At 44.3% G+C, this 25,608-nt stretch overlaps 1 protein-coding gene across 1 annotated transcript in view; it reads right to left on the bottom strand.

Annotated features, from left to right (window-relative positions):
* LOC124616743 (adenosylhomocysteinase) overlaps positions 1 to 24,606 on the bottom strand; it is a 37,037-nt gene extending 12,431 nt beyond the window's left edge. Inside the window, exons 1-5 of the mRNA XM_047145112.1 lie at positions 24,460 to 24,606; positions 24,035 to 24,225; positions 21,058 to 21,210; positions 13,604 to 13,792; positions 10,622 to 10,837 (exon numbers count right to left, since the gene is read on the bottom strand). Coding sequence (XP_047001068.1) covers positions 10,622 to 10,837; positions 13,604 to 13,792; positions 21,058 to 21,210; positions 24,035 to 24,225; positions 24,460 to 24,487 — 777 coding nt within the window. The 5' untranslated portion in view covers positions 24,488 to 24,606. The remainder of the gene's footprint in view (positions 1 to 10,621; positions 10,838 to 13,603; positions 13,793 to 21,057; positions 21,211 to 24,034; positions 24,226 to 24,459) is intronic.
* Between the last annotated feature and the right edge of the window lie 1,002 nt (positions 24,607 to 25,608).

Raw genomic sequence — 25,608 nt, 5'->3', positions numbered from 1 at the left:
AGCTTATTTCATGAAGGGAAGATCGTTGGCGTTGCCAGAGGGACACCACCTCCTGACAGACGGCAACACAGATCACTGGAAGGAATTTAGGAACTCACGGACTGAGGTACAAGGACTGCAGCCTTGTCAGCAGCCTCCTTTCCTGTCATACCGACATGACCAGGAACCCACAGAAGCATCACACTGGTGCCACCAAGAGTTAGCAAGTGACAGTTTTCCTGCACCCGCTGCATTAAGGGATGGACGGTGTACAGCGCACACAGACTTTGAAGGTCACTAAGTGCTCAGCTGTAAATGCTGAGCAGATTGCCAGAAGCTGATATAATAAAACACTGGTGCCAATGATGAAGGCACACACAGCACCATGGGCAGTACGAGAGCCATCAGTGTATACAAAGGTACTATCATGAAGTTCCGTGCAAAGGTTGTGAAACTGAAGACAATAGACCGAGGCTGGAGTAACATCCTTACGAAGCAAACGAAGGCCGAAGTTAACACAGGCCACTTCACGAAACCAAGATGGTGACACACACACACACACACACACACACACACACACACACACACACACACACACACACACAAAATGGGAAAGCTGCAAGTAGTGTGAAGTTAAGCCACCATAGCATGTGCTGAAAGTGGACTGCAGGAGGTAACAGAGAAGAGGGACCCCATTCCCATACAGGCAATCTAAGGAATCATCAAAGAAGGGGACATAGGATAGGTGGCCACGCATGGCGGAGGAAGTCCTAGTGGTAGGACAGTGGTATTTCAGCAGCTTCAGCATACGGACAACTGGGCTAGTGTAAAAGGTGCCTGTTGAGACAATGTAAGACAATGCACGCGCACGCGCACGCGCACGCACAAGCAGCATGCATAGTTGTTTCGAACAGACAAGGGACCGGTACATAGAGAGGAGAGTGATTTGATCAGCCCCCCAGGAAATACCATTGAGGAATCGTGTACAGCAGGCTGCCAGGTACGACACATGGAAGTGTGTTTCCCCTTGAGCATGAGCCCTAGGAATTTCGTAGTTTCAACAAATGGAAGGGCAACAGGCCCAAGATGTAAAGACGGTGGGAGAAACCATCCACCAGAAATTCATACAGACAGTTTTGTCAGTGGAAAAGTGAAAGCCACTGTTGATGCTCCAGGAGTAAAGACGATCAAGACATCACTGAAGATGCCGCTCAGTGAGACAGGTCCATAGAGAACTGCAATAGATGGCAAAATCGTCAAGAAAAAGGGAGTCCGAGATGCCCGGGAGGAGACAGACAATTACAGGGCTAAATGGCGATAGCAAAGAGGACGACGCTCAGGACAGAACCCTGAGGCACACCGTTTTCCTGGATAAAGGAAACAGTACCCACACACACTTTGAAAACTCTGTCTTTTAAAAATGCCAGGAAACAGGGCAGGTACCCACAGAAGCCCCACATGTAAAGAGTACGGAGGACACTAATTCTCCAGCAGGTGTCGTGGCTTCTCCAAATCGAAAAACATAGCCACAGTCAGATTTCTGCTGAAAACCATTCATGACATGGGTGGACAACGTAACAAGACAATCAACTGCAGAATGCCGCACTCTAAATCCGCAATGTGCATACATCAGTAAATTGCTAGATTCGAGCCACAACACCAGCTGGGCGAGAATTATATATTCCATCATCTTGCAAATGCAGCTGGTAAGAGAGAAGGAAGGTTTTTGTCCTTACTGGGCTTAGGTATGGGTATGATGGTGGCTGCATGTCAGCGTCCGGGAAATGTTCCCTCTGCCCCGATGCGGTTGTACATGTTAAGCAGAAAGTGTTTGCCCGCAAGAGAAAGGTGTTGCAACATCTGAATGTTGACGGAGTCCGGCCCTGGGCCGGAGGATTGGGATGAACTGAGAGCACGATCTAGCTCCTTCATAGTAAAGGTGGCATTGTATCACTCACGATTCAGAGAAGAGAAGGGTATCACCTGAGCCACCTCCACTTGCTTTGGATGGAGGAAGGCAGGGTGATAGTGGGAAGAGCTCTAAACTTCCGCAAAATGGTGGCCCAAGGTGTTGGAGATAGCACTAGCTTCCATGATGACACTGTCAGCTACTGTCAGGCCGGACATTAGGGAATGGATCTTGGTCCCAGAGAGCTGTCAGAGGTTGGCCCACATGACAGAGGAAGGTGTGAAACTGTTAAAAGAACTAGTGAATGAAGGACAGCTAGCCCTTTTGCTATCCCAAAGAACACGACGACACTTGGCATGCATCTGTTTATAAAGAATGCAGTTTGCCACCATAGGATGGTGGTTAAAAAATGCAGAAAGCATGTCTCCATGCAAGAATTGTGTCGCGGCATGCCTCAGTTGAAGAAGGGACTGGGACATGACGTGGTAAAGAGGAAGTGCAGGGAATGGAACGTTCTGCAGCAGTAAGGATAATGTTTGAGAGATATTCCACCTGATCATCACAACTAGGGAAATCTTTTTCTTTCAAGGTCGTCAGGGAGGAGTAAAGCTGCCAGTCAGCAAATGGATAGCACATGGGAAATGGTCACTCAAATAGGTGTCAGAAAGAATGGACCACTCAAGCTGGGCAGTGCACAAGGATAGGTCCAAATGGGAATAGGTATGAGAGGAGTTGGAAAGGAAAGTGGGTGCGTCAGTGTTAAGGCAGAAGAGGTTAATAGGTTGGTTAAGCAGGTCAGCCAAGAGGGCACCTCTCTGATACGTGTTGGGAGAACCCCAAAGGGGATGACGTGCATTAAAGTCACCTAGTAGCAGAAATGGGGGCGGTAGCTGCCCTGGTGACATCAAACGATAAACAGTACAGAGGAAAAAAGACAGGCGGAGAAGGAAAAAGCGAACTGCAACAGCTTGAAGGTAGGTAGTCAGGAAGGTGGGTTGACTATGAATGTCATCCCGTATGAGCAGCATGACGCCCCTGTTAGATGGAATGCCAACCTCAGGGTAAGGTCGAAATGAATCGGTAAGCAATGTGAAAGCTCAAAGCGGTCACTAGGGCGCAATTTCATTTCCTGAAGGCAGAGTACAAGGGGATACTATGATGCTAAAAGCAGCTGTAAATCCTCCTTGTGGGACCGAAGACGGCGAACATTCCATTGGAGCAGAGTCATGATGATGAGGAAGAGATGTAGTGGTGTCGCCACCTGCAGAGTGACAGCTGGGGAAAAGTTGCCACTACAGGGCACAGAAGCAGTAGGATCCTGCTCCGTGGGGTCATCAGCTTGCTTGTGCGGTCGGCCTGTGGAGTCTAACCCTGAAAAAACAGTCGGTGGTGCGCACCGACGACACAGAGACTGGCAGGGCTAAGGTACCACACGGCAACACCATCGAAGATGATCTTCGAGTTGGCAAAGGAGAAGATCGTTTGCCTTTAGTGGACTTCTTTGAGCCTTTCCGGTTGGAAGAAGACTCAGGGTGTGGTTTGGCTGGAGGGACGGATGAAGTCTTCACACTATTACACCTTCTGTCCTTTCTGGCTTACTGGCTGTGTAGCTGGTGGCTTCGTCCCTTGAGGCAAGAATTTGATGACTTGTTGCACAGCTGGATGAGCGATGGTGAGGCTACCTTGACACTGTGCGATATCACAACCTCGGAGCTGAATTGGAGGTCGTTTCTGCGTGACCATGTCCTTCATGGAGCGAGGGCTAACAAGAAGAGAACTATAACTACCAAACAGAAGAACGCAGGGTTTCGACTAGCCAGTAACTTGCAAGTGACTGGGTAAGGCACTTTATCCTTTACCCACATCTCTAACAGCCCACTCATCAAGAAACATGGGACAATCCCAAGAGGAGGAGGCATGGCCGCCATTGCAGTTGATCTAGAAGGAAGAAGGAGGCAGGCAACCCCCCCTCGTGCGCATCCCTATCACAGGTGTCACATTTGGCTGGGTGTCGACAAGACGTCCTAGTGTGTTTGAAACAATGACACTGGTAGCAGCGCATCGGGTTCGGAATGTACAGCCGGACTGTGATAATTTCATAGCCTGCTTTGAGCTTGGATGGAAGCACCACTCTATCAAAGGCGAGAAAGAGTATGGGTGGGCACCAAGGAGGAATCTACCTTTTTCATTACATAATGGATGGTAATGACACCCTGAGGGGTAAGATTGGATTTTGGGCTCGGTTAGTCTGTCGAACAGCCTGGTGTAAATTACACCACGGGAAGAACTGGAAGTGAATGGGCCTCGACATGAACAGGGTAACCATGGAGAAGCGAGGCAGCAAGCAGTTTTTGTGCTTGAGAAGCAAAGTGCCATTCCATAAACAAGAGCAGGATTTCACAGGGCATGCAATTGCATCAACACCTTTCTGAATAATAAATGTATTTATGGTGGTGAAGGACTAACCGTCTTCAGTACACGAGACCACGAGAAACCATGGTGCAGCAGGAAGGGTCTGTAAATCATTAGCCTCATTACATTTACGTTTTGTAGACCCTGAGTGGGAAAATTATCGACTCATCACAAGGAAATCCCCCACGATTGCCAGAGTCTCTGACGGCGTGCTCCTTTCAACTGGGGCCTCCTTCACAAGGGGCGTACCCACCTAGGTGATTGTTCACACCTCAGCTCACACCACCCGAACACCTGACAGAGGGGCCAATCGGTACTTTGGGAAGGTTATAGCTCAGGCAGTCACCCCTCCCTGGGCCTGGCCTGTACCAGGGGGTTACATGTGAACCCTACCTGTCGACCGGGAGCTGGGAATTGTGTGTTACCCAGTCACCTGTAATGTGTCAGACACTTGGGCCAGCCTTCAGGAGCGCACAGGGAGGAAGAATAAAAACAGGATCCTCAAATGCCGAAGCGGAGGAACGAGAGAAGGCGAAAAAAGAAAGGAAAAGGGAGCAAAAAGCAAAGGTGAGACTGTTCATATGTCAGCAACAGAATGCAGAACATTCCCAATAATACCCCAGACACATTCCCAAAGGAAGGGGAAAAAGAACAGCAAGAGGACAGACATGCAGCACGGAATGGAAGAAAATGCTGCAAAAGGCTGGGGCCTCATGGTAGCCAAGCATGAGCCTGCCAAAGAGTGGGTGACTGAGGTGTTTAAACAATTGATTATGGATGGGATCAGGGCCAGGGGCTGAAAATTGTGGTAAGAGGTGAGAGCCAGAAGTTAGCATTCGGTAAAAGCTTCACAGTAGGCTTCTGCCTGACGAGGGTAAAATCTAAGTGGGAAGCTTCAGTCCCCTGTTTCTGGAGAAGAAAGGCAGCAGGATAGGAGCGACATGGATGCAATCACAAAATGGATCCGAGCAAAAGCCACCTGGAAGGGCAAGGCCCAGGACGGAAGACTACCGTTGGCAAGCTTGGAGGGTGCCGGGTGTAGCCCACAGCCATGATGAAGGGACAGAAGAACCTGTCGTGCTTAAGTAACGCACTTTGGCATGAAGATCTTTAAAGGCAACAAGACTGGCAGAGGACAGGTGCTGCTTAAGTCATTGCAAGGCCTGGCAGCAATCACAGATGGCAATGGCTGTGGCTGTCCTCTACCACGAGACTAAAGAGGTGAAAGGGGTGCATCAAGTGAGGGACAGCAATGCCAGCAGCGCAAATACTTGAATTGGACACGTTATGGATGACTTCATCAATAAAACCTCACAAAGAGGGGGTAAACATGACATGGGAAGTATAAAGAGGCCAATAAGTGCATTGGCAAGCCTAGTGGCATAACCTGATGGGAAGGGAATGACAGAATGAACAGAAAGTGGTTACTATTGCAGAGGTCATCATTTGGTGATCAATGTGATGAAGGGAGAGGGGAAGGAGAAAGTAAGCGAAAAATCTGTAGCAGATAAAGTGGACACAAATGGGTAGGGGAATCATTAAGAAGGTACAGCTTGTGGTCCATAAGAAACTTGTCTATGAGGAGACCCTAAGTTAGCTGAAGAAACACGGGCCCACAAGGGGCGATTCACATTAAAATCTCAAAGGAGGAGGAGGAGCACTTATGTTTCTGTTTCTTCTTCTCCTCCTCTTGCTCTTTCATGGGTTGACGAAGGCAGGGCCAGGAGAGAGAGCGGGCAAACTTTAGTGAGATCTAGAACCGAGAGGGAGTGGATGACGTGGGGTGCTCAGGCTACGGGTTCCCCAACTGACTTGTGACAGCATCCAGTCTGGAAGACACTGGAGGATCTGTTCCCCGGAGTGGTGCGCACCACCAACGACCGTTTTTCAGGGTTAGACTCCACAAGGCCGACTGCACAAGCAAGCTGATGACCCCACAGAGCAGGATCCTACTGCTTCTGTGCCCTGTAGTGGCGACTTTTCCCCGGCTGTCACTCTGCAGGCGGCGACACCCCTACATCTCTTCCTCATCATGACGACTCTGCTCCAATGGAATGTTCGCCGTCTTCGGTCCTACAAGGTGTGTGTGTGTGTGTGTGTGTGTGTGTGTGTGTGTGTGTGTGTGTGGTTTGAGGTTTTCGGGCGCTAAACAGCGTGGTCATCAGCGCCCAAATGCATAGAAACAGTAACACATGCGGTGAAGGGACGAAGACGGACAGCGAACAAGGAGAACGGCTAAAAGACACAGACCTGACGCAGTTCCAAATCCTCACATACAGGCAAAACAAGAGGAGAAGAAACACACTAAAAAGGAAAGGAAACACAAGGAAAAGAGAACAGAAACAAGTAGGTAATCGTGACTGACAGACCTCTTACCTAAAACCTGGGTGAGCCAGTCAACCAGCAGAACATTTAAATCCTCTCCCTAAAATCAGAGGCAACAAACTGGACAGTACACAAAACCTTAAGATCTTAACGACAGTCGTTGCGTCGTCTTGCAAAATAGAGGGCAAATCCGGTGGCAAGGAAAGCACCGCCCTCTGGTCAGAGAATAAAAAAACCGGATGGCGAGCGGCGGTTCCCCTGCCTCAGCACACAGCCTGGGGATGGGACTGGTACGGAAGGCATCAGTGGCCAGCCTGATACCCTCATGGTGTACTGTGTCAAGAATCTTCAGATACGAAGGCCTCGCTGACCCATACACGGTGCATCCATAGTCAAGACGTGACCGGACGAAAGCCCTATAAAACTGCAGCAGACGCGCCCGATCTGCTCCCCAGGACCGATGCCTCGGACACTTCAAAATATTCAGGGCCCGCACCTTGAGGTCTTTAAGGTGTGGCAACCACGACAACTTGGAATCAAAAGTGAGGCCCAGGAACCTCACAGTGTCTCTAAAAGGAAGAATGGTGTCCCTCAGTCGCAATTCAGGGGAGGTAAAAAGACGTCGAGAACGATTAAAACGAACACACACACACACACACACACACACACACACACACACACACACACACACACACGTAAGTCTGCAGAAAAGGTAAAACCTGTCTTCGCAGTCCATGCCTCTAATCGCTTTATTGTATGCTGCAACTGCTGACTAGCAGTGACAAGACCGGAGGAAGAACAGGAAACAGCAAAATCGTCCACAAACAAGGAGCACTGGGCAGGACTCCGGATAGTGGACGTGATACTGTTAATGGCAACGGCAAAGAGGGTGACACTTAAAACGCTTCCCTGAGGAACACCATTCTCCTGCACATACAAATCAGATAGCACATTACCAACCCGATATCGAAAGAGGCGGTGGGAAAGGAAGGACCGAATGAAGATGGGGAGATGGCCACGAAAGCCACACTGATGGAGTTGATTGAGGATAAGGCGGCGCCAAGTAGTGTCATACACCTTATTAATGTCAAAGAATACACCTAGACAATGCTGGTTACATGAAGGCCTGCTGGATGGCTGCCTCAAGCAGGGTCAAGTTGTCTATAGTTGAACGACATCTCCGAAAGCCACATTGAGAGTGGCTAAGGAGCTGCCTGGTCTTGAACAGCCAAACCAGGTGATGGTTGACTATGCATTCCAACGTCTTCCTGACACAGCTTGTCAAAGCAATACTCTGATAACTACTGGGATGCGTTCGGTCCTTCCCCGGTTTGAGGAGGGGAATCAAAATCGCCTCCCTCCATGAGTCAGGGAACGTGCCAGTAACCATATCATATTAAAACAATTCAGGAGAACTTCCTTGGATGGCAGCAACAAGTGCTGCAGCATGCTGTACCAGATTTGATCATGACCGGGCACAGTATCATGTGCCACAGACAGCGCCGTATCCAGTTTACACATTGTGAAGGGGCAGTTGTAGGGTTCAGAATTTGGAGACCGGAAGTCCAAGTGACCCCTCTCGATGGCAGTGCGGTAGCGGCAGAAATCTGGATCACAGTTAATAGTGGCGGTAGATTCTCCAAAATGCCTGGGCAATGTCTCTGGGCGCCGTGAGGAGACATCCCTGATGCAGCAATGCCATGACAGGTAGTTGGCTGCGTTTCCTGGAAATCCTCCTGATGGCTTCCCATACATTCGTAGAACTAGAGGAGTGAGAGATGAGTTCAAGAACGATTGCCATGACCGTCGTTTGCTCTCTTTAATCACTCGCCGCACCTTGGCCCTTGCCACCTGAAAGGCCACAAGATTGTCAGCTGAGGAACGGCACTTGAAGTGGTGCAGAGCTGCACGGCGGGCTCGGATGGCTGAGCGGCACTCAGTGGTCCACCAAGGGACAGGACGCCTCTTGAGATGACCTGAGGACTGTGGGATTGACAACTCAGCAGCATGGGAGATCACGGCTGTAACATGGTCGACCCATTAGTGGACGCTGGCAGGGTGTTCCAAAACAGGGGCTTAGAATGCAGAACCTTGTCAACAGTTAGAGTTTTACTCGCCTGGGCAGAAGGCGCCATATGGGGAGGGGCAGGAAGTACACCAATGTCGGCAACCACGGCCTTTCCAACGTTGTGGGGAGAGCTGCAGGTTGCAAAACAACCGCAGCAGCACAAGTGCACTGGCAAACGCAGGTATTAGTGCTGACACTAGCAACATCCGTTTGTGTAGCAACAGTGGCCAACTGCACCGGTCTCTACAGAGTGGAAGCGAAAGATGTTGTAAACACAGGAGGCTGCATGGCCTTAAAGAGCTTCTTGGCCTCACCATTGGCGACGCGCTTAGATGTTTTGATCTCCTGTATCTTCCGTTCCTCGAGATAGATGGGGCAGACCCGGCTCCAGACAGGGTGACTCCCAGAGCAATTCACGCACTTCACAGGCGATGAACAATTGGCTCCTTGATGGGCAGGCTGACCACATTTACCCCAAGTGGCTATCCCATTGCACCCCAACGTAGTATGCCCAAAGCACTGACATTTAAAACAGCGCATTGGATTGGGGAAATATGGCCGTACTGGCAAACGTAAGAAACCCGCTTAACATGCTCTGGGAGTCTCAGGTAACTGAACATGAGAAGAAACGAGTCGGATTTGACTAGGTCCCCATGGACTCGTTTCATAATATGCTGCACGTCAACAATACCTTCGTCAGCCCACTCAGATTTCAACTCGTCTTTGGGGATATCCACCATGTCCCTACATGTCACAACACCCTTACTATAGTTCAAAGTGGAGCGGAGCTCAGTCTCGATAGCGTACTCTCCAAGGCAGGTTGCTTTCCGAAGAGAAGCAACTTGACGGGAACTAGAAGTCTCACCTAACAGGGTCCCATTGCGCAGTCGCTTCACAGATTTCAGTGTTCCTGCAATTCCCTCAAGACCCTTGTGGATGTAAAAGGGAGAAACCCTCTCAAAGCTACCCACCTTCCGTTTGACAATCAAAAACACATTCTGGTTATCAGCATGTGCTCTGTTACGACAGTCTGATACATCTCTAGTAGCACCAGGCACTGGAGGACTCGCAGCACGAAGTCACTTTTTCGATGGGGTCTGTTTTCCTACCAGTGGCCCACCCAATCCACTGGTAGGGGGAAACGTAGAGGTCAAAGGGTCCATTGCGGTCCCACGAGCAGCTAGGGAACCAAAGGTCCGCTCAAACAGAGCCCCGCGTGCCTGAGTAAGCCTTATACAACTGGGGCGCGACAGGTGCCCCAGAGGTTGCCCGCTTGCGACTGTTCCACCTCAACAACCATGCATCTTATAGGCGCGCAGCACACTGTAAGATTGAGGGTTTTTTATAGATGTAGACCTTCCTCGCAATCCAGGTGGTCAAGCCAAGATTACCATTCCCCGCAGCACACAACATTCCACCGCTGCGCCATACGGTGGTCGCTGAAGCATGTCCGGGGGTTACGGTGACAGGAGACTGGCGGCGCTTACCAGTCCCCAGCTCGGGACCTCGGGGTCGCCAAGCCCGTACTCAGCAAATGAATGCTGAGCCCCTGGGGCCATGATAAAGCACACAGGTGGTGGAACACAGCACTCCCCTCATGGAGTGGGTGTCCAAATTCACCACATAGTGGGTTTACTGTACAGGGGAAAGGCATGTGCCCGAAACACGTATACTGGCAAAACCTCATGGATGGCAGGATGTCTGGCTTCACATAACACTGAAACCATAACATTGAGCTTCTCTGGGAGTGTGAACCCCCATATTTATATAACTATTAGCTGTACCTAAAGTAAAGTGTGGTTCACTGTTACAGGCCTTATTAATAATCATAATGCCACCAAAATTAATTTTCCTCATCATCATGCACTTAACACTCATTTAAAAACAAATGATGTTTCTTTAACACAATCCATATATCATTAACTTACCTCATAGCCTTCCATTGAAGCCTGAAGTGCATTTATTGGGTCAATTTCTGTAATTATGACCCTACCACCAAATGCTCTAAGTGACTGAGCACAACCTTTGCCTACATCTCCATAACCAGCAACAACACAAACCTTTCCTGCTAACATGACATCCGTTGCTCGTTTTATGCCATCTATGAGGGATTCTCTACAACCATACAGATTGTCAAACTTGCTCTGAAAATGAAATGTTTCTACTTTAATAACTGTTGTAATGAATAGTAGAAAACACAAACACACAAACGCAAACACTAGGCACCAATGCTCTAAAACACTAACATGCCTTGCCTAGATAGAAAAGGCTAAAAAAGGCAGTACTGCTTCAATGTGGTGTTTAGCACTCAATCTCTAGGATTACCCAACATTAAGTCAGCAGTAATACCATCCCTTTAGAGATATCACTTAAAGTCTCTACAGAAGAAAAAAGAAACTGTAGTAAGATCAATGTCTTAACAGTTCCAGATTTGATGACCTACCTGTGTGGCTTTAGACAAATTAATCACCCAAATTCTGCTTGTAAATCTGAAATAATGTCTCCTGTGCACCACTGTGTATGGTGGACATTTAGACTGACTGACAGAGTGACTGCTGAAATGGGCTATACCAAACTATCAGTAATTCTTCTACAATTTTACAGGGCATGGTACATACTACACAGATTTAAACATAAATGATATCACTGTTAATCATCCACTTACCACAACATACAAATCCTATAAATGAAAATAATCAATTACTGATAATATAATGTAAATCGATAGATAAAAAAATCTACTTACTAAGCGGCAGCAGGGAATGCACACACAAAAGGGTTTAACTTTTACAAGCGTTCGGAGCCAGTGGCTCCTCCTCCTGGTAGAAGAGTTGAAGGGGAAGGAAGAGAGGTGAAGGAAAAGGACTGTAGGGTTTTAGGAAAAGGAAAGTAGTTCAGAAAAGTCACCCAGAACCCTGTGTCAAGGGAGACTTACCACCTGGGATGAGAAGGAAAGACTGATTGTTGGGGATTGCATCGGACAAGATTTGAAAACCTGAGACCTTAAAGGTGGAAGACAGGATAATATGCAAGACAGAGATTACTTCTACAACATCTTGCACAAATTAAAAAGAGTGAAAAGCCAAGCACATTATATGTAGCTGAGGTGGAGGAGGGGCAGTGAAAAGCCAACAGAAAATGAAAAATCTAGAAAACTAAAATGGAGTGAAGAATAGAGTAGTTAGTCGGATACATGCTGAGGAATTGATGTAAAATAAGGCCATGTGGGTGGTGAGAACTAAGGACATGTTATAGTGTTAGTTCCCACTTGCAGAGTTTAAACTCGTGTCTGGGGGAAGAATCCAAATGGCACGTGTGGCGAAACAGGCACTGAGGTCATGGCATTTTGTACAGCATTTTCTGCAACAGGATATTGTGGGTTGCCTGTACATACCCTCTGCCTTTGCCCCTATATCCTGAACAACTGGGTGTTAGTCATGCCAATGTAAAAGGCCAAACAGTGTTTACGCAACAGCTGGTATATGACATGTATCGTTTCCCACCTGGGAAATGACATGTCAGTGCTTTGCAGTGAATGGAAGCAGTATATGGAGATAAACATTTAAATTGCACATATAACCAAAATAAACTGAATTCCTCTGGGAAAGTTTAATAATGATACTTATTGCTATGAAATTTTGTATCAGCAAAATGACCAAACCTGCTACAATAAACACAACAATACAGCACACAGTATCATTTGATTGCTGTGGGTGACTTGGCATGAAACTAGCCGTTTTACATTTTCCAGCAACCTATTCGAAACAGTTGAGTCAAGACAATTTTTTTTTCATGTCAAGAGCAGTACAATTAGAAAAGCTGTTACTCTGAATAGCTTAGTGATATTAAATGACTATCTTCTACTATTAGCTTAATATTTACATGACTACAATGGTATTTACAAAAGAGTAAGTTATTTGCATTTGAAACAACAAAGGCCTGTTCATAATGAACACTGCTACTTGCCGCACAGCCAACAAGGGTTCCTAATTCTTTACTCTACACAATTTGTTACTTTGCAGAAGTTGACTATTCATCAAGTGGGTACAAGCTCAATAAATAGCAGTAATAAATTTTAGACATTGTTGACAAGAGACATTTTTTAATTTACTTTTGAATTTATAGATTTCCAATATCTTCTGGTAGTTTAAATTACACTTAAACTGAAATTATTATTTGCAATAAATACCATAAAGTGAAATAGGGGTTAAAAATCAGCAGCTAGATAATTGCTAAATGAGACCGATTTTAATTTTCAAGGGAAGAATCTACGTCAGCGCATGCGTGCACACTGGGGACACATGTATAAACTATTCTTATTAAGTGTCCGGTCACTCCTGTAGCTGATATTACCACAATCAATCATTCAATGACATTTGCACACTAGCAAACCCTTGATTAAGACTGAAAAGATAAGTTTTTTCTTTTCCATTGATTGTGAATGTTCCCACATCTTTATGCACAGAAAAATAAAATTTCTGCACAAAATCATATAACTTAAGCATGAGAATGGCAGTTTGGTAAGCATATTTAACCAATGGAAGATAGGTAAACTTCCAGCAATTACAAGTAAACCAAGTTATGTAAAGGTGTGAGAAAGCACAATGGCAATGAAAACATTACCAAATTTTTAAAATGTTTCCTACAGTGACAGATGGACAACAGGATAATATTTTTTATTTGGAAATTTGCAGAAAAATGAATTGTGTACTGAAATATGACTCAGTTCTTGATTGCACAATGTTTGACAAATTACACACAGAAACATTTTATTATCTGAATACGATTGCCAGCATAATCTAATGTCATTGTATAAACTTTTAATCTGGAAAAATAAATTTTGCAGCAAAACTTTACAATTTAATTTTAAATCGTGCAAGAAAATTGTTCTTTTCTTTTTACAAGCCTACCTTTGTTACAGAGTCATTCACGTTAAATGCTGGAACCTTTAACATATTTTCTTTCATCATTTTATACAGGTTATGTACACCAGTCGTCGTCTCTTCAGAAATGCCACGTATGTCTTTCAGATACTCTGGATATTTTGTGTGCACCAAATTAGTCAAATCACCACCATCATCCAGTATCATGTTCAGGGGCTAAAAATCAGAAAGAAGTTAATTTCCACATATACCAACATTACAATTGTACTTATTAAAACTGAAGAGGAAGATAAAACTGATAAAGTAACTATCAGAAAACATTAACAATTAATTCCTAATGTTAGTGACAAATCACTGCAACTGAAACAGGAAAGTGTAACTAAAACTGTACACACATTATTTTTCAGTGATGCTTGGACATATTCAATTTCTTAAGTTTCTTGGAGAGTGTATGGAAATCAAATACAGCTATGGTTATAATTTATCAACTTCACGAACTGCACTACTGATATCTTGCTCTGAGCACAATCCTGACGAAGTTGTTGCTGCCTAGTGCTAGTGTATAGTGGCAAAATGCAGCTGTGGGGCAATAGCTGTGTTCCAAGAAATGTGGAAAACTTTCCCTGCAGTCAAACCACTGTACTCTGTAAACAACTTCACTGGATTTAAATCTATGAAGAAAAAAAAGTTTTTTGACCGCTCAAGGCAGGCACTTTGCTGAATATTACCATCAGTACATCATTCATTCATATTGGAGGAGGAGGAGGAGGAGGAGGAGGAGGAGGAGGAGGGGACCTACATAGCATGTTAACTCTTGTAGCTATCATAACCCCCAGGCATAAGTTATTAAAGGTGGAAATAAACACCTTTAAGACTGATTGAAAACAGCAGCTAGAGAGAGGGGAGAGAGGGGAGAGGGAGAGAGAGAGAGAGAGAGAGAGAGAGAGAGAGAGAGAGAGAGAGAGAGATCAAGCACTGGAGAGGTGGGATGAGTACCTCAGCAGTTCAGTGGCAAAATGGGGAGAGGAGGAGGGCAAGGGCAGGTTCAGGAAACATAAACAGCTCTAATTGCAAAGTCTAGAAACGGGATGCAATTTTGAATGTATGATTGCTATAAGGAAGTACCAATTTTTCTCGTTACAATTTTTTTTCTATTTGCAAAGTCTACCAGAAAAGGTAATTCCAATATGGGCAATACTGCAGGACAGAGAACATCCTCTGGGGCCTTCCACAATGAAAACTATGCTCTAATTTACTGCGAGTCCAGTTACTAGTTATCAAGGTTACAGTTGCAATAAATTCACTTTTTATGGCTGGATTTTGTAGGCCCACTTTATTAAATGGCGACAACTGGTATGAGATTGTACTATTTTTTACGAGGCAGTAACACAATCTGCTATAGATTTTACACAAAGATAATTTGTAGTGTTTGAATTTTCTGAATGATAAATGTGTGTGTAATTTTTTAAAAATGGCTAGCTTAACTGTAGCATAAGAAGTCAAGCTTTTTCTCATTTCTGCCATACTAAGTGATTTTAAACCGTGGGCTGCACGAGTGACATCAGTAAGTCCACTATGTAGTCTTGTTCAAATATCCACATAGCTTATAGCCAAGGTATTTATGTTTTTGCACCAAAAGGAACTTTACATTTTTTGTAGATATCAAGTATGAAATAAGTATTCTATGTAAATGAAATTCCACTTAAATACCCTATGGTATGGTCACAGGAAGGTCAGTATACCCTTTCATTGCAGTAAGTGGAAGATCGTGATAGGTCTGATGTGACAGGTCCTTTTAAGTAGAACCATAATTGCACATGGTATACTTTAAATTTCAATCACAAAGGAAAGTTACAGATATGTTATTATAGAGAAATATTAGGACAGTAAGAGAGCTGATGCTCTTGAAGTCCATATGATGAATTAAGGGTAATAATAATACGAAAACATGTATATATTTGCCTGTTATAACTTACAAACAAGTACCTTACAAAAGCAAACCCAAAATGATACAAATGTTTTAACTAGGTTTAGGAATGAGAAGGAAACAAAAGAAATGATTAATATAGTATCCAGTACAAGTAAAAAGAATGACTTATTGTACACTTTCACATTTTAATTAGATTACTTAAAAAACAGAGGTACACTTAGTTATATGGCATGCCACCTTGTCTATAAATAAGCAAGCATATCTACAATTTTAATTTGTTTATGCTAGTTAAAGACTACAGAAAAATGTCATTTTTATGTATGTGATATCCTGTAGTAGTTCAAATATTTGTTTTGTATTTTATCATTCGACGTATATATGCTGCATGAAGCTACCAACACCACATGGAGTGCCAAGGAGGACCTTACATACATACACATCTATGCACTTGCTCCATAAGCCACCATTAAGTGCGTGGCCGAGGGTACCCTGTAGCACTACTAGCTGTCTCCTTTTGTGTTCCACTCTTAGAGCACAGGAAAAATGACTGTCTATATACCTCTGTATGAGCCCTAATTTCTCGTATCTTATCTTCATGGTTCTTACGCGAAATGCATGTTAGTGGCAGTATGACTGTTCTGCAATCAGCTTCAAATTCCAGTTCTCCAAATTTTCTCAACAGTGTTCCTCACAAAGATCACCACCACCACCACCACCACCACCACCCCCCCCCCCCTCTCCAAGGATACCCATACATGTTCTAGAAGCACCTCAGTAACATTTGCATATTTTTCAAACCTATCAGTAACAAATCTAGTAGCCCGTCTGAATTGCTTTGATGTCTTCCTTTAATCCAGTCTGGTGCTGATCCCAAACAATTGAGCAGTACTCAAAAATAGGTCGCACTAGTGTTTTATAAGCTATCTCCTTTAAAGATGAACCACACTTTCCTAAAATTCTCCCAATGAACCTTTTCTACCATTATCGTCATATGCCCATTCAATTTCATAATGCTTTGCAACGTTACACTCTGATATCTAAATGGTGTGACCTTGTCACACAGGACACTTCAAATGCTGTATCTGAACATTACAGGTTCCTTTTTTCCTGCTCATCTTCATTAACTTACGTTTTCCTTGCTTTTAGAGCTAGCTGCTATTCATCACACTAACTAGATATTTTATCCGAGTCCTCTTGTATTCTTCTACAGGCACTCATCTTTGGCACCTTCCCGTTCAGGACAGGATCAGCAGCAAACAACTGCAGACTGCCACCCTTTCTGTCTGCCACATCACTGAGGTATATAGAAAATAATATATGTCCCATCACACTTCCCCGGGGCATTCCTGGCACTACCTTTGTCTCTGATGAGCACTCACCATCAAGGACAACATACTGGGTTCTATCAACTAAGAAGTCTTCAAGCCACTCACATATCTGGGAACCTATTCCACATGCTTGCAACCTTGTTAACTGTCTACAGTGGGATGCCATGTAAAGTTCTTTTCATAAATCTAGAAATATGGAAATTAATCTGCCTGTTGCCTTTCATCCATAGTTCACACTAAATTGTGTGAAGAAAGGGCAAGCTGAGTTCCAAACAAGCAATGCTTCCTGAAACTATGCTGATTTGTGGACATAAGCTTTCTGGCCTCTATGAAATATATTGAAACTGAGAATATGTTCAAGGATTCTGTAGCAAAGTGCTGTTGAAGATACTGGTCTATTCTTTTACCCCTCATATATGGGAGTCACCTGCACTTTTATCGACCCTGGGGACTTTGTGCTTGGTGAGCGATTAGCAATGAATGCAAACTAAGGGGCCAATGCTGTAGAGTATTCTTTGCGAAACCAAACTGGGATCCCATCTGGACCTGACGATTTTTTTTATTTCCAACTCTTTCAGTTGTTTCTCTATGCCAGGGATGCTTATTACCATTACTACGTCATCCATATGGGACACTCTGTGACAGTCAAACAATGGTCTTCGTACTGTTGTGCTGCACGAACTATTTCTGAAATGCAGTGTTTAAAACTTTCGCTTTCGTTTTGCTATCTTCAACTGCCACACCAGACTGTTCAATGATTTATTGAATGGAAGCCTTTGACCCACTTAGCACTTTTACATAGTACCAGAATTTTCTCGGGTTCTCAGCCAGATCTTTTTCTAAGGTATGACAGTGGCAGTAGTTGTATGCTTTGTGCATAGATCTTTTCACAGATGCACGAATCTCTTCTAACTTTTGCCTGTTGCCATCTGCATATTCTCTCTTGAAACAACAGTTCAGAATTTTCTGAATTTCGTTGGTAAACCAGGGTGGTTCTTTTCTGACCTTAACCACTTACTAGGTGCATACTTGTCCAGAGCAAGATTCACATTCTGCTTGAACTTGGCCCATAATTCCTCTGTGTCCATCTTAATGAAACTAAATTATTGCAATTCATTGTCTAAGCGAGATGCTAACATTTGCTTTTCTATTCTTTCTAGCAGAAACTCTCCTCACCTTCTTGACCAATTTATTAATTTTCATAACAACAGTCGCTATAACAACAACACAGTCATTAATCCCCGTCTCTATACTGACACCATCGATAAGGTCAGGCATGTTTCCAGCTACAAGGAGTGTAAGAAAGATGTGATGGCGCCAAGCTGTGGAGCCTTATGAAGATTGAAGAAAACTGCTACAAGGCGGTGGCACTGAGGAAAGACCTACTGAAGCAGATCATTGACTGTAGACTGTCCCTCCTGAAAGCCATATTTGACAGGAAACTAAACTCCCAAGATTCGAGGGCACAACAGAGCTGATGAGTCACCATCCATTCAAATAACTTGCAGGGAACACTAGTCAGACTAATCAGCCGGTAACGATTGAGGGATGATGGATCCTTACCAGGCAGGAACCACAATACTGTCCCTCTAATGAGAGTGGAAAACATCTAGAGCCAAATATGGTTGAACACCCAAGGAGATATGGTTACTGTGCAGGACTGAGGTGTTGAAGCAATTGGTTAGGGACGGAATTGGGGCCAGGGGCTTAATTTTGGGAAGAGTAGAGGGTCAGAAAATGTTCGCATTCAGGTTCATTATACAATTCTGCCTAACAAGAAGTAAAACCTAAGTTGAAAACTTCAGCCCCCAGTTTCCAGAGGAGGATGGCAATGGGATAGGAGGCTGACACCAATGCTGTCACAAAATGGGCTGCAAGATGTTCCACAAGAACTGATGGATCCATACAAAGACCACTTGGCAGCCTTGGAGTGTGCATAGTGTAACGCCAAAAATGGCAGTTGTGAGAATAAGATTATTGGACATATCATGGATGAGCTTGTCAATACAACCTGACAAAGAAGAGGTAAACAACCTGGGAGCTATACAGAGGTCAATCAGTGCAATGGAAAGCCCAGCAGAGTACACTGGGTTTTGGGAGGTGGGAAGGGAATGAGGGAATCAATGGGAATTGGTTGCTATTGCATAGGCTATCACATGGTGACCAGCATAATGAAGAGAGAAGGGAGGGAAAGTCAGTGAAAGATCAATGGCAGAGAAATTGCCATAAGCAGACTAAAATGGGTATGGGAACCATCATTAAGGTGGCACAGATCGTGGTCCACAAGAAACCTGTCTACGAGGAGACCTCGGCTAGACAAAAAAGTAGTGACCTACAAGGGGTGATGGCCATTAAAATCCCACAAGAGAAGGAGGTAAGGGAGAGATTGAAAATCATGACTGCGGAGTCCATGTGGACCTGGACAGCAACCACTTCTAATGCGGTACGAAGAGGGTCCACGTGTTAACAACGTCTGTACAGACCAACATGCAAATGCCACCAGAAACCCGGTTCCGACAAAGCATGGAACCTGAGTGAGCACCAGCATGAGAGTCCTGAAGAATGACAACCTCTGGATTGGAAGGTGACTAATACCCATTTCAATGCCACTGAATAAGTACAGCATTGGTATCCAAATGGGAGGTAAATGGTCTGAAGGTGGTTACGCCAATGGGTCATTATACGTTCCCAATAAGGACGGGGTGGCATTCATAAACAAGAGGTCAGACTAGTTGTCATGGGGAGTTGGCACCTCTGGGGGCTCCGGAGGGGCCTTGTCCTGGTACTGGTACTGGTACTACTACTACTACTACTACTACTACTCTTTCATAGGTCGAGGAAGTAAGGGCTATATCTTATTCAGAGGCCCACTTCACCAAACTAGTCTGATAGTTTCCACACAAAAATAACGGCTTGGTGGCGGTGAAAGTGTCCCTGTCAATACTGGGGTGAATCAGCTAGCAGAGAAAGGCTCTCACCTCAAGCCAACAAACCCGACCCTTCTCCCAGTGTGCAGCCAGGGAAGGGTAGGCTGCAAGGTCATAACAAAACCGCATTAAAAAATCCATTCCAAAATAAAGAAATGGTTGTAGTAGAAGAATGGCCACTTTTTTGGAGCTTAACGTGTTTCATGCGCAAAGCCACCATCCTCATACCACCCACTCTAATCAGGGGCTCTCCCTGTGCACGTAACCGAACCAAAGCAAGTGCCGTCTGGCATGGTAGCCATTGCTGGGAGTTCTGATGCTGCAGAATAACAAGCATCAAACAAAAGGGTAAATAATGACCCTACCACACAGGCTGAGTACCATGCTGGCTATGTGGCATAAAAGACAATGGCGTTCAAGAAAAATGAAAGAGGCAGTACAGCCACAAGCTGAAGATGCAAAGTAAGGTGTTCTTCCTCAGATGGCTCACATTACAGTGACAAAATTTAGAAGGGGACGTCAAACCCCAATGGGGGACCCAAACACCAAAAAAGAACAAGAGAAACAAAACCATACAGTAGCACGAATCAGGAGGCTAGGTGGGCCTATGTAAGGCAGGGTTCCGAGAGAGGGGAAGGAGCGAGGGCAGGGAGTAATGGGCCCAAGGAATGGAATGCAGCTCGGGAACAAAAAAAAGGCCACAACAGTTGGGGCTCTGTGTGCACCTGCGCCCTGCAAGAACTCATGATAGAGCCACAAGCTCCCCGAGGGGAGGGGGGGTGTTACTGCGACAAACAAATGAACGCATATCCATCATCCATACTGATACAGACAGAAGTTACAGTGCAGTGTAATGATAATGTGTATTGTCTCTTGGAACATACACAAATATAACAAGGTTTCCTATACATATCCATCTTCATGATCAATAATTTAATAATATACCTGGAACAAGCCTTTCCAGTCAACACCACTTTGACTCCTCTCTCTCTCTCTCTCTCTCTCTCTCTCTCTCTCTCTCTCTCTCTCTCTCTCTCTCTCTCTCTCTCTCTCCCCCCCCCCCCCCTCCGTGTGTGTGTGTGTGTGTGTGTGTGTGTGTGTGTGTGTGTGTGTGTGTGAAGTGGTGATCCTTTTTTTTTTTATCAGGACACTGGGACAAAGTTCAGTGATAGGATGCTTATACTACCATCTATCCTCCCCTTTCTGAGCCAAATAGTCGTAATGAAAATTGTTTGAAACTGTAGTATATCATTACCAATTATCTGTCTCACAAATGTATCAATCAAAACTGAATACCTTATTATCTTTAAAAACAAGTGTCTGTTCAATGCACCATATATATTCTTCATCTGTTTCTCCCTTCCAAGCGTACACTGGGATGCCTCTCTTAGCGATGGCGGCTGCAGCATGATCTTGGGTGCTAAATATGTTGCAGCTTGACCACTGGACCTATGAAAAAAGTTAAACACTAGAAATTTCTGTAAATGGTACTCTGAATCTTAATGATAAATCGCAATTGTCATGACAGACGGCAAGATAGGCCTCATATCTATAATTGCAGTCATGCATAATGGCAATTGAGATTAGGCTTGTTCTGCACATCTACACACACAAAAAAAAAGTTTTGCATCACCCCAGTTCCCAGAACTCCTGAAGACAGACCTTGACTTTGGATATTGTATCACAGACACAGTCCCTTTGACTGTTCAGAGATGTCACTAAACCCGCCCAAAGATGTAAACAACCACGCAAGAGCAGCGCATATATGGACGTGGTTCGATAGCCGATCAGAAGTCATTCCACCACCAAGGAGGTACACAGCTCGTCTTGTCTGTAGCTCAACCATGCCTAGACAGTTAACACCGCAGATTGATCACGTCCGCATTGTTACTTTGTGCCAAGAAGCACTGTCAACAAGGAAAGTGTCCAGGCATCTCCCAGTGAACCTACGCGTTGTTGTTGGGACAAGGAGGAGATACAGAAACTGTTGATGACATGCCTTGCTCAGGCCGCCCAAGGGCTGCTACTACTACAGTGGATGACTACTACCTACAGATTATGTCTTTGAGGAACCATGACAGCAATGCCACTGTGTTGAATAATGCTTTTCGTGCAGCCACAGAACGACGTGTTATGACAAACTGTGTGCAAATATACTGCATGATCCGCAACTTTACTCCCAACACCCATGGCAAGGTCCATCTTCGCAACCATGACACCATGCAGTGCGGCACAGATGGGCCCAACAAAATGCTGAATGGACCGCACAGGATTGGCATCATGTTCTCTTCACTGAAGAGTGTTGCATATGCCTTCACGCCTTCAACCAGACAATCGTCAGAGACGTGTTTGGAGGCAACCCAGTCAGGCTGAATTCCTTAGATACACTGTCCAGCAAGTGCAGCAAGCTGGGAGGTTCCCTGCTGTTTTGGGGTGGTATTGTGTGGGACCGATGTACACCGCTGGTGGTCACGGAAGGTGCAGTAATGGCTGTATAATATGTGAATGCCATCTTCTGACCGATAGTGCAATCATCAGCAGCATATTGGCGAGGCATTCGTCTTCATGGACGACAATTCACGCCCCCCCCCCCCATCATGCACAGCTAGTGAATGACTCCCTTCAGGATAATGACATCACTCAACTGGAGTGGCCAGCATGTTCTCCAGACATGAACCCTATCAAATACGCATGGGATAGAGTGAAAAGGGCTGTTTATGGTTGACATGACCCACCAACCACTCTGAGGGATCAACACCAAATCGCCACTGAGAAGTAGGACAATCTGGACCAACAGTGCCTTGATGAACTTGCGGACAGTTTGTCACGACGAATACAGGCATGCATCAATGCAAGAGGACGTGCTGCTGGGTACTGGTGTGTACAGCAATCTGGACCACCACCTCTTAAAGTCTCGCTGTATTTTGGTACAACATGCAATGTGTTGTTTTCATGAGCAATAAAAAGGGCAGAAATGATTATGTTGATCTCTATTCCAATTTTCTGTACAGGTTCTGGAACTCTCAGAACCGAGGTAATGCAAACCTTTTTTTGGTGTGTGTGTGTGTGTGTGTGTGTGTGTGTGTGTGTGTGTGTGTGTGTGTGTGTGTGTGTGTCACGCCTTCTGACAACAAGTGTTCAGTAGAGTTCTTGGCTCTGGATGACTTAACCAATGCGAGCATTAAACGTGATCACAGTGAACTATTTACTCAATCTTTATACCATTTATTGCATATTGTCACAGCTGATTGTGGTGATAAGCTACAAATTCTGGGAAAGCAATAGAGAGACAATTTGCAGTACACATGCTTTCATCAAGTTCACAGCACTTGCACTTACCGCAACCATTGCTCGGAATCGGCAACAACACAATCTTCATTCATGTCTTTAGCTGCACGAAATGCCGTCAGTTGTGGTTTGGACTATATTTAATACTTACTGAAGAGAATGCCATTCAAGAAAGTGCACAGTCTCTGTGTGAACTTGGGAAACTGCACAAATTCTGTGCTGTACAATCACACAATTATAAATTTTTCAGCTTTGTATGAACAAATAAATGGAAGCTGAATATGTTCAAGGAGTAACTCAACATATATATTAAATGAAAAACACAGGACTGTGCTTAAATTGCTTAAATTTTTTTTTAAAAATTAATTCATTAGTGTGCTCCTACTGTGTAAGCAACAAACAGATGCTGGTCTGGCAACATTTCTCTCTAATAGCACCCCTCTGCTCAAGACCAACAATACTTAAAAACCTGCCACGTAACTGGTTGCCCCGGGGAAGATCAGATATTAAAAAAAACTGCATATGCTAGGATTCTATAAGAGAATGCAAATGGCTCTGAGCACTATGGGACTTAACTGCTGTGGTCACCAGTCCCCTAGAACTTAGAACTAGCCTACTTGAACCTAACTAACCAAAGGCCATATCACGAACACCCATGCCCGAGGCAGGATTCGAACCTGTGACCGCAACGTAAGAGAATGAAGTCTACTCCTGTATTTGAAAACGAACAGCTCTTTGTAACTCAATATTTTTGCTGGACTGAGAAGACTATTCACAAACATACTGCCATAATAAACAGATGACAAATTGTGTATAGCCCATTTATTATACCTTGAAGTAGATGCACTTGCAACATACCACTTCTTAGGATATATATATATTAAAAGTACCTTATACGCTGGTATTGTCAGCGAGTAAGTCCACGCATCGTGTCACTTAGTACTAACCAAGAAATTAGTTAAAGAGTGTAATTATGTTTACCTACCTCAGCTCCTAATTCTAAAAGTGTCTCGATCAGCACAGCAGTTTGTATAGTCATGTGAAGGCACCCGCTTATCCGAGCGCCCTGCAGAGGTTTTTCTGCTCCGTATTTCGCCCGGATAGCCATCAGTCCTGGCATTTCATTTTCAGCAAGCGTAATTTCCTTACGGCCCCATTCGGCCAGGCTGATGTCAGCTAAATTTACAACAGAAGAGTCTTCTAAATATGCACTGCTTTAGGAAAAATTACGGGAAATATTGGTAAAAATTCCCACAATTCTTCACGTAACAAAAATACTTTCAACGACGAGAAAGTATCGCTGAAAACATGTCACTCGCCGGCAACAGCACGTGTTTGTTTCTAAGACGTCTAGTAAATATGTGCGTTGACAAGACCTGTTACAGTTTCTTACCAGTTGTAGGCACTCACCTATTTTATACGGTGGTTTAGAGACCATGTTTCTCCACCCAAAAAACAAGATTCCTTCCTTCCTTTTCTCCCAAATCCCCGGTAACACGAGCGCGCTTTATTTATATAACGCTCTTGGTCCAAAGAAATTGCACTTCAGAGTGCAAACGTGCAGACATACATTCTAGAACTATGTATCAACATGCACATAATTTTGGCGCCAATATTTTGTATGTAGGAATTCCTAAATTCACTTCTGACAAGACAGACAAACTAGTTAAAATAAAATAAATTTTCACAAGTCCTTATTACCAGTACCAAAACTGTGAACATCAGCACAGTAATGGTCATTTTCCTACTGACGGAGCCGGCCTTTGTGGCCGTGCGGTTCTAGGCGCTTCAGTCTGGAACCGCGTGACCGGTACGGTCGCAGGTTCGAATCCTGCCTCGGGCATGGATGTGTGTGATGACCTTAGGTTAGTTAGGTTTAAGTAGTTCTAGGGGACTGATGACCACAGATGTTAAGTCCCATAGGGCTCAGAACCATTTGAACCATTTTGAACCTACTGACGGATATAAGCAGCACTCATTTTGCTACTGACGAATACTGTGCAGCGATCAAACAAAATTCATCTTTTAGATACATACAATCATAAAATATTAAAATGTTAAACAAGATAAAGAGAAATCAGAAACGGAGAATAGTCATATTTGTTTATATTTCATCAACCCAGTTAACTGTAATTTATAGTCAGAAGCTCGAATACTCCAACAATAAATTTGAAAACAGTTGATATATAAAAATATGTACTTACCTCAGATTCATTCAATGTTTATTTACCGTGAATTGCATGCGATTCCCAAATATTGCTTAATAAATGTGTGTTCCATAGGGCACTTCCAATAATGTGCAATTTATGACTTCCACACTTGGATTCATTAATTATTAACACCTTTTCAGAATATGGTTCGAAAATGAGTACCTGCAACAAACAGATTGTTTTTGTCCTTGTTCCCCTGATGTCACATTATTAATCTAAAATGGCTTTGTCATTTTATAACATCAGTGTCATGAAGACATCTATTACAGGCCATAATATTCACTAGTAATCTAAAATCAAAGTCAGTAAAAGACTATAAGCCTAAATGAGTGCAATAAAGTTCATCCTC

Source organism: Schistocerca americana, chromosome 5, assembly GCF_021461395.2.
Source record: "Schistocerca americana isolate TAMUIC-IGC-003095 chromosome 5, iqSchAmer2.1, whole genome shotgun sequence".
Taxonomy (NCBI): Eukaryota; Metazoa; Arthropoda; class Insecta; order Orthoptera; family Acrididae; genus Schistocerca; species Schistocerca americana.
Note: the sequence above shows the minus strand (reverse complement) of the source record. Positions and strands in the feature narration are given on the sequence as shown.